Source organism: Camelus dromedarius, chromosome 31 (assembly GCF_036321535.1).
Source record: "Camelus dromedarius isolate mCamDro1 chromosome 31, mCamDro1.pat, whole genome shotgun sequence".
NCBI classification, from domain to species: Eukaryota; Metazoa; Chordata; class Mammalia; order Artiodactyla; family Camelidae; genus Camelus; species Camelus dromedarius.
In genome coordinates, this window is record NC_087466.1 from 20,895,795 (window position 1) to 20,908,109 (window position 12,315).

At 43.6% G+C, this 12,315-nt stretch overlaps 1 protein-coding gene across 1 annotated transcript in view; it reads left to right on the forward strand.

Moving 5' to 3' along the window:
- BRI3BP (BRI3 binding protein) overlaps positions 1–11,921 on the forward strand; it is a 28,857-nt gene extending 16,936 nt beyond the window's left edge. Inside the window, exon 3 of the mRNA XM_064481303.1 lies at positions 6,784–11,921. Within this exon, the coding sequence (XP_064337373.1) occupies positions 6,784–7,205 (422 nt within the window). The 3' untranslated portion in view covers positions 7,206–11,921. The remainder of the gene's footprint in view (positions 1–6,783) is intronic.
- Positions 11,922–12,315: the final 394 nt, after the last annotated feature.

The window sequence follows — 12,315 nt, forward strand, 5'->3', positions numbered from 1 at the left end:
GGGCCCCTGGGCAAGTCACTCTCTGTGCCTGAGTCCTCCACGTGGAAAATGCTACGCATCTCCTCACGTCATGAGGATGGAATGACAATTTGTGCAGGGCCTGGCCCACGTAAAGACCCGATACAGGCGACCTCGGGGATGTCACAGGCTTGGTTGCAGACCCCCACTACAGAGAAAATGCTGCGAAGTTTTTTATTTCCCAATGCATTTACACTATACCCTAGGGTCTTAAGTGTGCCTTTGCATTATGTCTAAAAAACAAAAGTACATACCTTAATTTAAAAATACTTTATTGCTTAAAAATGTTAACCATCATCTGAGCCTTCAGTTAGGTGTGATGTTACTGCACTAGTCCCATCAAAGATCCCAGATCACCACCGTAAATATAGCAATCATGAGAAAGTTTGAGATGTTGTGAGAATGACCCAGATGTGACACAGTGAGACAAAGTGAGCAAATGCTGTTGGAAAAATGGCACCTAGGGTCTTGCGCAACCCAGGGTTGCCACACAAGACCTTCAATTTGTCAGAAACGCAGTGTCTGCGCATTGCAATCAAGAGAAACGCAGTGACTTGGGGAGTGCTGTAAACACTTAGGAGGGGACTCTGCTCCAGAAAGCAAGTTCACTGGCAATTCTGGGACCTGCACGATCTCCACTCTCCATGCGGTGGGCATCTGTCCAGCTGTGTCCTGCTGTGCCCTGAGCCAGCTTTCCTCCACTCCCCCCATGGGGACTCTACAGATGTGCAGTGCCACAAACCCTGCCCAGGATGAGAAGCACATCTGCCCCTAAGGGTTTACTTATCTTTAGACAGTGCCTCAGTACCTGCCATGGGTTGAACTGTATCCCCACCCTCCCCCCCAAATTCGTATGTTGACGTCCTAACGCCCAGGACCTGGGAACGTGACCTTATTTGGAAATAGAGTCACTGCAAATGTAGTTAGTTGAGGTGAGGTGATGCTGGCTTAGGATGAACCTCTAATCCAATAGGACCGGTTCCCTCCTAAGAAGGGGACACTTGGACCCAGAGTCGCAGAGGGAGAGGGCCCCGAGAGATCAGGGGGGTGCCACCACGAGTCAGGGATTCCAGGATGGCCAGCCCACCACCGGAAGCTGGGGAGAGGGGCCTGGGTCACATTCTCCCTCAAAGCCGTGGGCAGCAACCAGCCCTCCCAACACCTCGATCTCAGACTCCTGGCCCCTAGAGCTGAGAGAGAAGACGCTTCTGTTGTTTCAGCCTCAGCAGGTGGCACTTGGTTGCGGCAGCACTGGAACACTAATATGGTACCTGTTTGCTCTAAGGCAGGACATCCAGAGTTGCTTGCATTTTATTCAGGACGTTTAGGGCCTTGGGGGAGCGAGGCTGCTGCCTCACCCTCCCTTGACCCAAGCAGCTGATTTGTGGAATGAGAGTTGCCATTCTCATCTCCAGCCCAGGATTTCCCCCTGGTGTCCTGTACCTGACGGTCACCTCCTAACCCCTCGATCACATGATAGTACATGTCATGTGGCTTTGGATGCAGTCTAGCCCAGTGATTCTCCAAGTGTGCTCTGAGGAACAGTTTCAGGGGTTCCCTAAACCCTTTCAGGGAAACAGGTCCTTTTTCCAGCAACATGTCCCCATGAAGCCAGCTGCTCAAAACATGCTTGGTTTTTATATTGATTACATTTAAAAATGTATATATATAGAGAGAGAGAGAGAGGGAGAGAGAGAGAGAAATATAGTTAGTTACAATGTGTCAATTTCTGGTGTACAGCATACTGTCCCAGTCAAATATACATATATTTATTTTCATATTCTTTTTTATTAGATGTTTATAATGTATTAGTGTTAACTACATTTTACAGCTAAGTAAATTGAGGCACAGAGAAGGTTACTTAGATAGCAAATGACAAAGCCATGACTCAACCCAAGTAATCTAGTTACATATTTTTTCATATTTTGAATATACTGGGTTAAATATCTTAACATGAATTTTACTTGTTTTCTTTTTGCCTTTTTGGAGTCAGATGCACTACCGTTGCACCACCTGGCCGGCCTCTCTTGCCTTTTTAATGTGAGTGCTAGTAAATTGAAAATTATGTGTGTGACTCACACTGACAGCTGGCATTCTAATTCTGGGAATTCAAAAACAGCTCTCTCCCAACAAGCCAGATATTAAAGAGACTTGCAAAAATGGAGAATAACCACCATTGTTCTCACTATGGTTTTTTGTTTTGTTTTGGAAAACAGTTACTTTTCAGGAAAAATATATTACTTGTATCTATAGTGGGTTCATTGTTATATTTAAATGAATTAATAATGACAATGTTTAAAAACTTTCCTTCTACTTAATTTTGCTGTGAACCTAAAACATTTCTGAAAAATTAAATCTGTTTAAGAAAAAAAAAAGTTTAAGAAAAGTGATACTGAATGTATGAAGCGTATTAAAAGTACAGAATCACAATGAAAATTTTTTTGAAGTTAAGAATTTATTAAAAACTAGTTTTAGTTTCTACTATGGTAGATATAAGTAGAACTCATGAGTAAAAGTTCTTGGGAGGCCAGAGACCAAATGGTTGAATTTTATCTTCTGCAGGAATTAAGGGTGAAAGTTAGCTCCAAAATCAAAACCAGATTTAGTTAAAATGCTGTGATGCTTCAGGTAAGAGTCTGCCACCCTGGCCTTCAGGGGTGACCCCATGCGTCGGCCCTGGACAAGATTGCTGTTTATGAAGTTGGGTCCCAGGAGAGGGGCCAGCTAGTGCATGACAAGCTGATCACCTTTAGGGGTTCCAGGGAGGGTGCAAGACATTCACACTATGGATACATTTAGAGATGTGAAAAGCCCGAGGGCCAAGTCTTACCATCTCTGGCTTGCTCTGAGTCCACACATACCTACTCCAAACCGTCACATCCCACTTCACCCCACGCCCTCTCTTCCCTGCATGCAGAGAGCTGGTTGTGCATCAGCCAGTAAATCTCAAAGGGAGGTCCTCAGATCAGCAGCAGCAGCAAGAGCATCCCTGTGAACTTGCAAGAGGTGCAGATTCCCGGGCCCACTCAGACCTGTGGACTCAGCAGTCCTGGGGGTGGGGCCCAGCTGGCACTGTTCACAAGCCCTCTGGGGGATTCAGAGGCACTTAGTCAGGTCTGAGAACCGCTGTTAGTGAAATGCATTTAGGAGACAACTCCTCTTGAACATAGTAAACAACACTATGAGGAAACTTGGGCAATTCCAGAATGTAGGACCTTCTGCAAGAAAATGAATCTGGAAAAACCAGTCATCAGAAGGTCAGGGTCATGGGACTCTTCTGGATCAAAAAGACGATTGCAGTGGATAAACCATGATTAGCTCCTAGTTGAAGTCAGGGGGAAGCAGATTCTTAATATATTCCTAGAAACTGGGGGAGTTAGAATATTGAATTCCATGATATTCATAGATATGATCACAGTATCATGGTTCTGAGGAGAATGTTATTTTTATTCTTAAAAGATGAAAGACATCAGAATTAGGAAGAAGTAAAATTACCTATTTGCAGATGACATGATTTTTATTTATAGAAAATCCTATGGACTCCACCAAAATACCGTTAGATCTAACCAACAAGTTTCATAAAATTGCGGGGTACCAAATTAGCATAGAAAAATCCATAGAGTTTCTGTACGCTAACAGCAGAATGTCTGAAAAAGAAATAAGACAATCCTATTTACAATAGCATCAAACACCATAAGATACTTAGTAATAAATTTAACCAAGGAGGTGAAAGATCTTTACTCTGAAAATGACTAGACATTGATGAGAGAAATCAAAGAAGACACAGATAAATGGAGAAGTGTCCCATGTTCATGGATTGGAAGGATTAGTATTGTTAAAATGTCCATGCTACCCAAAGCTGTCTGTGGATTCAATGCAATTCCTATGAAGATTCCAATGCCATTTTGTTTTACAGAAGTAGAAAAAAAAATCCTAAAATTTCTGTGGATCCAGAAAAAGACCTCAAATAGCCAAAGGGATCCTGAACTAAGAAGAACTAAGCTGGAAGCGTCACAATTCCTGATTTCAAGCTATGTTCTAAAGATCATCAAAACAGGGAAAGTCCTGGCACAAAAACAGACACACGGACCAAAGGAACAGCATCAAGAGCCTGGAAATAAATTCATGCATATACAGTCAACTAATATTTGACAAGGGAGCCAAGGATACTCAATGGAAAAAAGACAGTTGCTTTAATAAGTGGTGCTGAGGAAATACTCACATGTACCAGAATGAAATCAGACCCCTTTTTGTACCACTCACAGAGATTAATTAGAAGTGGATTAAAGACTTAAATGTAAGACCAGAAGCCATGAAATTCCTGAAAGAAAACATAGGCTGTCAGCGCTTTGACATTGGTCTTAGCAATGGTTTTATTGGATTTGACACCAAAAGCAAAAATAAGTAAGTGTAACTTCATCAAACTTAAAAAGCTTCTACACAGCCAAAGAAATGATCAACAAAATGAACTTACAGAATGAAAAAATGTTTGCCAACCATCAATCTGTTAAGAGGTTAATATCCAAAATATATAAAGAACTCATACAACTCAATAGCCACCCCCCCAAATACAATTGAAAAATGGGCAAAGGATCTGAATAAAGACTTTTTCCCAAAAATGATACATAAATGGCCAACAGGTACATGGAAGGGTGTTCAGCATCACTGGTCATTAGGGAAATACAAATCACAACCACAATGAGCTGTTAGTTACCTCATGCCTATTAAAATGACTGTTATCAGAAAAAGACAAGAAATAGCATATGCTAGTAGGGAGCTGGAGACATTGGAGCCCTCCTGCACTGTGAGAAGGTGCAGCCACTGTGGAAAATAGTATGGAGGTTCCTCAAAAAATTAAGAATGGAGCTACCATACGATCCAGCAATTCCACTTCTGGAAATGTGTCTGAAGGAACCAAAAACACTTATGTCAAAGAAATAACTACGATGTTCATTGCAGCATTATTTACAATAGCCAAAACATGGAAACAACCAGGTGTACATTGACAGATGAATGGATAAAGAAGTTTTGGTGTGTGTATGCAATGGAATGTTAATCAGCCATAAAAAGGAGGAAGTCCTGCCATTTGCAACAACGTGGATGGACCTTGAGGGCATTATGCTAAGTGTAATAAGTCAGAGAAAGACAAATACTGTATGATCACACCTGGATGTGGAAACTAAAAACAAAACAAAACAAAGCAAAAAAACCTCCAAACTCAGCACAGATTTGTGGCTTCCAGTGGCAGGGAATGGGAAGCAGGAGAATTGGAGGAAGGTGGTCAAAAGGTACAAACTTCCAGTTATTAGATAAATAAGTAGTGGGGATATAATGTTCAACACGAAGGCTGTCATTAACACTGGTATATGGTATAGTTGAAAGTTTTTAAGAGAGTAAGTAGATCCTAAGAGTTCTCAGGACAAGGGCCGCTTTTTTTCTTTTTTCTTTTTGTATCTATATGAGATAATGGATGTTGACTAAACTTATTGTAATCATTTCACAATATATGTAAGTCAAGTCACACTGTACACCTCGAACTTATATGGTGCTGTATGTCAATCATATCTCAATAAAACTGGGGGGAGAAGATGCATGTTGAAGTATGATGTAGGCATCTTTCAAATGGTTTGGTTAAAAAAAAAAGGTATGTGACGAGAGAGATGAAACACAATATAGTAAGATGTTAACAGTTGCCAAACTTAGGTGGGTTCTGTAGAACTATTAATTTTACTGTTCTTTTAACTTTTCTATTTGAAAATTTTCTTAAGTCGGGCACACAGAAGATGCGGCTCCTCCATTTCACTCCATTCTTAAGATGGAACTTCATGTTGGGTTATGATTAGGTTTGGCTGTGAGTCACAGAGACCCAAAATAACAGCAGCTTAAACAAGATGGAAGCTTATTTCTCTTATATGAAAGTTCACAGGTAGGTGGCTAGGCAGGTAGGTAGCTTTGCAGCACATCACCCTCAGGTCTGAGGCCCCTTCCATCTTATTGCTCCCCGATAGATGACTTCCCTTCCCTCATGATCCAAGACGGCTGCTCCCATTCCAGCCATTACATCCACATTCCAGCAGGCAGAAGAAGAAGAGGTAAAGGGCATAGTCCCACTACTAGAGGGCATAGTCCCACTACTAGGAAGTAGGGAGCTACCATAAAACATTTCTGCTTGCCTCTTCTTGACCAAAGCTTAGTTGTGTAGCTGCCAGTGAGGCTGGGAAACACTCTTAGCCTAGACAGCTGAATGCCCAGCCTGAGATTGGGAATTTATTACTATCTGGTGTTTTTGTTTGTTTTTAATGGAGATACTAGGGATCAATCCAGGACCTTGTGCGTGCTAAGCACACACTCTACTACTGAACTGTACCCTCTCCGCTGGTTTGGTTTTTTTTTTAACTATTTTTTTTTTTTTTTTAATGGAGGTCCTGGGGATTGAACGCAGGACCTCACTTACTCGAAGCACACATTCTACCGCTGAGCTCTACCCCCACCCCCGTTGGGCATTTGTTACTATGGAAGGCAGGAAGGAAGGACATTGAAGGCAAGGTGCTTTAAACTCATGATGTGACAGGCAGTCTTAAAGCGTCTCCCTGCCTTCTCCCAGGACGTAGTGTGATGGTTGGTGGGGCAGCCGACTTTAGTTCCTTGGGTTGTTGCAGAGGCCCAGCAAGGGCGCTGAGCTGCCCACCTCCAGCTTGCAGAGAACCTCCCCCGACCCGCCCGACTGCTCGTAACCGGCCGCTGTCCCTCTTTTCTGTTCTGCAGTCTCCAACCTGTCCCAGTACTTCAGCCCCAACTCGGTGGCCAGCAGCCCAGCCCGCGCCGTGCTGCTGGTCGGCGTCGTCCTCCTGGCCTACTGGTTCTTGTCCCTGACCCTGGGCTTCACCTTCAGCGTCCTGCACCTGGTGTTCGGCCGCTTCTTCTGGGTGGTGCGGGTCGTCCTGTTCTCCATGTCCTGCGTGTACATCCTGCACAAGTACGAGGGGGAGCCTGAGAACGCCGTGCTGCCCCTGTGCCTCGTGGTGGCCGTCTACTTCATGACCGGGCCCATGGGCTTCTACTGGCGCAGCAGCCCTGGCGGCCCCAGCGTGGAGGAGAAGCTGGAACAGCTGGAGAACCAGGTCCGACTGCTGAACATCCGTCTCAACCGGGTGCTAGAGAGCCTTGACCGCTCCAACGGCAAGTGACAACCAGCCGGCCGGCCGGGTCCCCTCCTGCCAGCGCCCTCTCTCCGAAAACAAAAAAGAAGAAGGAAAAAAAGAACGCCAAACCCCAAACAATCTTAATAAATACGCCTGAGCAAGAGGGTGGCGCTTTGCGCAGGGGATTCCGGTCACGTGTCAGCTCTTAGGACACCTTCGGGGAGGGGTGACAGGGTCAGTGGCGTAACCCACCAAGTGTCATTAGTGGAAAAAATATTTTTTAAACAAAGGATGTAACCATATTAGCTGTACAGTAAGAGAACTTTATCTGTGCATAGAGCATAAAGTTAATTTTTTCAAGCATTTAAATACATCTTTTGTAAGGTTTTTTAAACAAAGGCAGATTGAGTCAAGTTTATTAGAACTTTACACGGAGGGGAAGGAATTGCTAATTCAACCTTTTCGGAAAGTTTCAAGGCACGCGTTTGTTTTTGCAGCGTAGGGATTGGTGGGTGAGGTCCGAGTGCGTTATTTTCACGTTCCAAAGCTGTGACCTTCCTTTCATGTGGTTTTTGGTTGATGTTGACTAGATGAATGTTGTCGCTTCTGAATGTGGACTGTTGGGTTTTCAGGATGAAACTAAATGTCTTTTTGGATCCTAGCAACCCCGGCCAAGCCCCCATCAATTACATTTTTAAATGAAGAAATCATTATTTGTAGAAAGCCTGTAGAAATTTTGTAAGATTTTTTTCCCCCTCCTTCTGTACTTTCATGGATTTTTAACCTCAGCATTTTGTGAAGGAAAATTCAAGGACCAGGCAAAGAAATGTCTTTGGAGTTTGATGCCAAGAGCTGCCTGAGTAAGCCTTGCAGCTCATTTCAGGAATCTATCTGATGCTCCGATTTCGCCATTTGACAGCTCGATCAGTAGAGGGAAGATAGACTCTCCAGTGTCTTTTATTTGTTTCCTTTTGGTTTTGACTGACTCAGGACCTTAGAAGGAAAACCAACCGTAGCAGCTAATAACATTTTCAAGTCTGCTGCTGCTTGTACAGCGGTCCCAGGAACAGTAAGCAGCAGTAAGCAAGACTTGGAGGAGATCTAAATTATTTATCCTGAAATTTTTATAATCCACGTGTTAGGTGCTTTTTGTCTGGAGTCTGTGGTGGCCTCATTTTATGATTTCTAGGGGCAGAGAGAGGTCCATGCAGGGCAGACAGCTACGGGGGGTCCTGGACAAAGGGGGCTTCGCAAGGCTTCGATCAGGGGCTGATGGAAGCGCCCCTGTCTAGGCACGAACAAGCACAAGACAGCAAGTAAAGGGAGCCCCAGGTTTTGCTGCCAGGGGTCATGACTGTCTCCATGGCCTTCCCTGCCCACCTGCACGCCCTGGCAGCCCCCTCAGGGGCCAGAGACCCCTGCCTGATCGAATAGAACCAAGACCTTTTGGTCTATGTATCATTTTGGCGAAAACTTCCCTGCCTGCCACATTCTTTTTTTTTTTTTTTTTTTTACTTGGAGGAGGTACTGGGGATTAAACCCTGGACCTCGTGCATGCTAAGCATGCACCCTACCTCTTGACCTATACCCTCCCCCTTGCCTGCCATCTTCTTGGGCTGAGTCTCTGGACGTTTTATTTGGAGTTGAAAGTGTCTGGAAAATGGAAGCAGACATTTCTGAGAATGTTTAGGAAGCTTCTATTTCTAAGGTGCACAAGAACGGGACCCCCAGCTCTCCTGCATTCCGTTCACTTCCTGAAACCCAGACAGGTCTCTAGGATTTGCTTGGGCAAATCGTTCCCCCTGGGCGTGTGAGCCCCGTGGTTTCTGGAGGGAAACCGCTCCAGTTTTGTCATTCAGGTACTTACAGACAGATCTGTTTTAGCACAAGGTGTGTAAATCGCTCCCGGAAGGACATCTTTGCCTGCCTTCCTTTTGTGCATTTGGCTTCTGTGTGTTTGGCATGACTAGGTCCTAAAACATTTGCTCTGCTAACGTTGGCCAGCGGGGAAAACTGACATTTTCTGTACAAAGCTTTGAAATCTTAAGTTCCTGGTCCGGGTCTAATACCTACTCTGTTCCCTTGCCCACTCTCACACACACAAACCTGACGGCCACTGCGATCACTGCGATCACTGTGATGGACTGAGATGCAGGCAGGAAAACCATTTTAACTTCTAGTAAATCAAGGGGGACACAGGTATCTGGGCACTGGGGAACCGAGGGCACAAGAATCAACTGGAAGTTGCTGTCAAGAATATGCACCTTGTTTTCCAAATTGGCTAGGCAGCCAGTTTTACCGTGCGGTACACGCAAATGAAAGATGTCTTTATTTTTGACGAAAGCTAAATCATTACTTAGGAGTATTGCTTCAGGGTAGAACATTACTTGAAATTCTGATAGGAATCATAGATGTTTGATTTGAATAACTTGCTTTTTAATGCGTAAATTTGACTTTGGCTTTGTCGCGTTCTTAACACCCTGAAAGTTTGGGTTTGTTTTTTTTTTTTTCCTTTCTTTCTTTCTCCAATCCATGGAAGCTTGTAGGGCATTTTGCCTCCCCCACTGCCTTTCATCTCTTCCTTTTTTCCCTCTTTTGTACATGGAGAAATGTATTTTTGTACCATCTCTCATACCTTGAAGAGAAACCTTTTTTTACATCTTCAGGGCTGTGGAATGTATTAGCGTTACACGTCATTCAACGTGCATGGAAAACATCCTGATGAAAACCGCTGTGGCTCCGTGGTTAAGACTCAGTTTTTCAGATATCTCCAAGTTCATCAGTGTTAATTTCCCGGTGCTCCAGTGTCACAATAAATATCAAGAAAATAGTCTGGAAAAGAAGAAGGACCGGTTCTCTCCACATTGCTGGATTTGTGTGGATGTTTCTGGAGTCAGGGTCTGGAGCAATCTCTTCCTTGACACACTAGCAAAGATACCTTTGAGGCACGCCAGCCTTCCATAAATATGCTTTCCAATTGCAATCAGCGTTACCTGCCGTCTGGGTTTTTTGGTTCGGGGGGTTTTGGGGGGGGCGCGTTTTGCCTCATGTGTTAGTAATAGACCCCATGTCATTCCTGGTAGCACACAGCGCGGCAGCAGAATTTCCCGAAAGCTGGCCTTGCGAATTGTGCTGAGGTCTTCATGTATAAAGGTGACTGACGGCCCAGAGAGGTTTTTAATACTCACCGTTCCCGGGGGACGACAGGCGTAGTGTGCCCTGCAGGACCACAGGATGCCTGTCACCCGCAGGGCCGGGGAGCAGAGAGAGGAGAACTGGTGTGTGCCCGTCCGACTGGTGGGGAGGAGCTAACTGGGGACAGTTAGTCCTTGTTGGTACTAACGGTGAACAGGCAGGAGGGGATCAGTGATGGAGAGGGTTGTAATAAGACTTCTGCACGCCCACGAGGGCTGGCTTGCAGGGGAGCTGTGAACCTCTTCTGTTGTTAGTCTAGCCCTGTGGCTCAGCAGGCTTCTGGAGAGGTCAGGAATGACATGTCAGAGGTCCAGTGCACCGTCCGAAATGTGCTGAATGCATCTTGTCACCAGTGGGGATCCTGCGTGGCTTCATCTCTGTGCTTCCCGCTACTTAAGATGTTTTTGAGGAATGACATCTGCCTTACAGACTGACACCTGATCACTCTTCCCTCACGGGTTTTGAATTGGCTGACTTTCCCCAAAAGCCAGTTCTCCTCATCCAGCTAACTCACTTAATTTTTTCATTTTTATTTTTACTTTTACTTTATTTCTTTTTTTAACTTTACTTTTTAGTTGAAAGCTAACTCACTTTAAAAGGAACTCCTAGGGCCCTGAGGTGTCAACACCCTCCCCCAATTTTTTTTTCTTAGTAATATATCACCATTCTGCAAAAAAAAATTTTTATGGCCATTTGAGGAGCTGAACCTTTCGTCCTCACTTGTGAATAATAAAAGTATACACGTTTTGCAGGATCTAACATAGTACCCTTAAAATTCATATTGGGCAACCATCAACATGATATAGGCCATATGGGAGAGACAAACTGTCCAGCGTACTGAATTCTGTGCCCTGCTCTTCAACGATTCTTTGATAGGACCAGTTTTCCCCTTGTGGTGGCATAAAAAGCTGATTGTCGTTTGCATTGTCTGCTGGAAACCTGTGGCAGCTAGTGGCGTTATCAACCATGTGTCCTAATGTCTTTTTTGCAGATTTAAAGTTTTTATTGTACTGTCAATTTAATATCCGCATGTGTGTTAAAATCTCCAAATACTGTATAATTAAATGGATTTCTTGTGATGGTGATTAGCGCTCCCTTAAAATCCAGCAAAGCAATTATTTCAGTCTTCTTAACTGGAAATCACATTTGTGAGGTATGGTACGCATTTTCAAATGTGTGTTCATGATTCAAATTCATATTTTGTGTATCTGGTTATAACTTTGACATAGCATTTAATTTGATACTTATTATAAACCTCTTTGATTTTAATACGGTGGTGTGTGTGTATGTGTGTGCGGTGTACGCACACTTTCGTCTCCCGAGCCTTGGGAAACTGATTCTACAAATATCGTGTATAGACATAAATGTATAAAGCTTTTTTTTTTTTGCAAAGCGGTACACACATTCCTCTTATTTATTAAATCACTGGCTTTGGTGTTATGTAGAGATATTTGTAGACAGATTTCAGAACAGAGTAAAAATATTGTGAAAATTACAGCTTAATAAATGTTTATTGTAGTTTTGTTGTGCAGACTTCCTAAATATATTTTCATTACTTCCAACCAACCAAGCCTTTGTGGAGTTTTCCTAGTTTTGACATGTAATGGTGATTCCATGTTTCTATTCCCAGTCTGAGGAAAGTCATACAATCTTGAATTTAATCATTCAGTCGGAGGTAGGATTGCCAGATAAAATATAGGACGTCCACTTAAATTTGAGTTTCAGATAAACATATACTTTTTTTAGTATAAGTGTGTCCTGTGCAATATTTGGAACACACTTATACCAAAAAAGAGAGAGAGAGAATTGTTGCTTATCTGAAATTCAGATTCACCTGGGCATCCTGTATTTTTATTTGTTGATTCAGGCAATCCTAGCAGGGTATAGCAACTGATTTAAGCCCTCCCACCCAACCCTGAACCGAGATGCCTTCATGGGTGTTAAAAATTGTTTCCTTAGT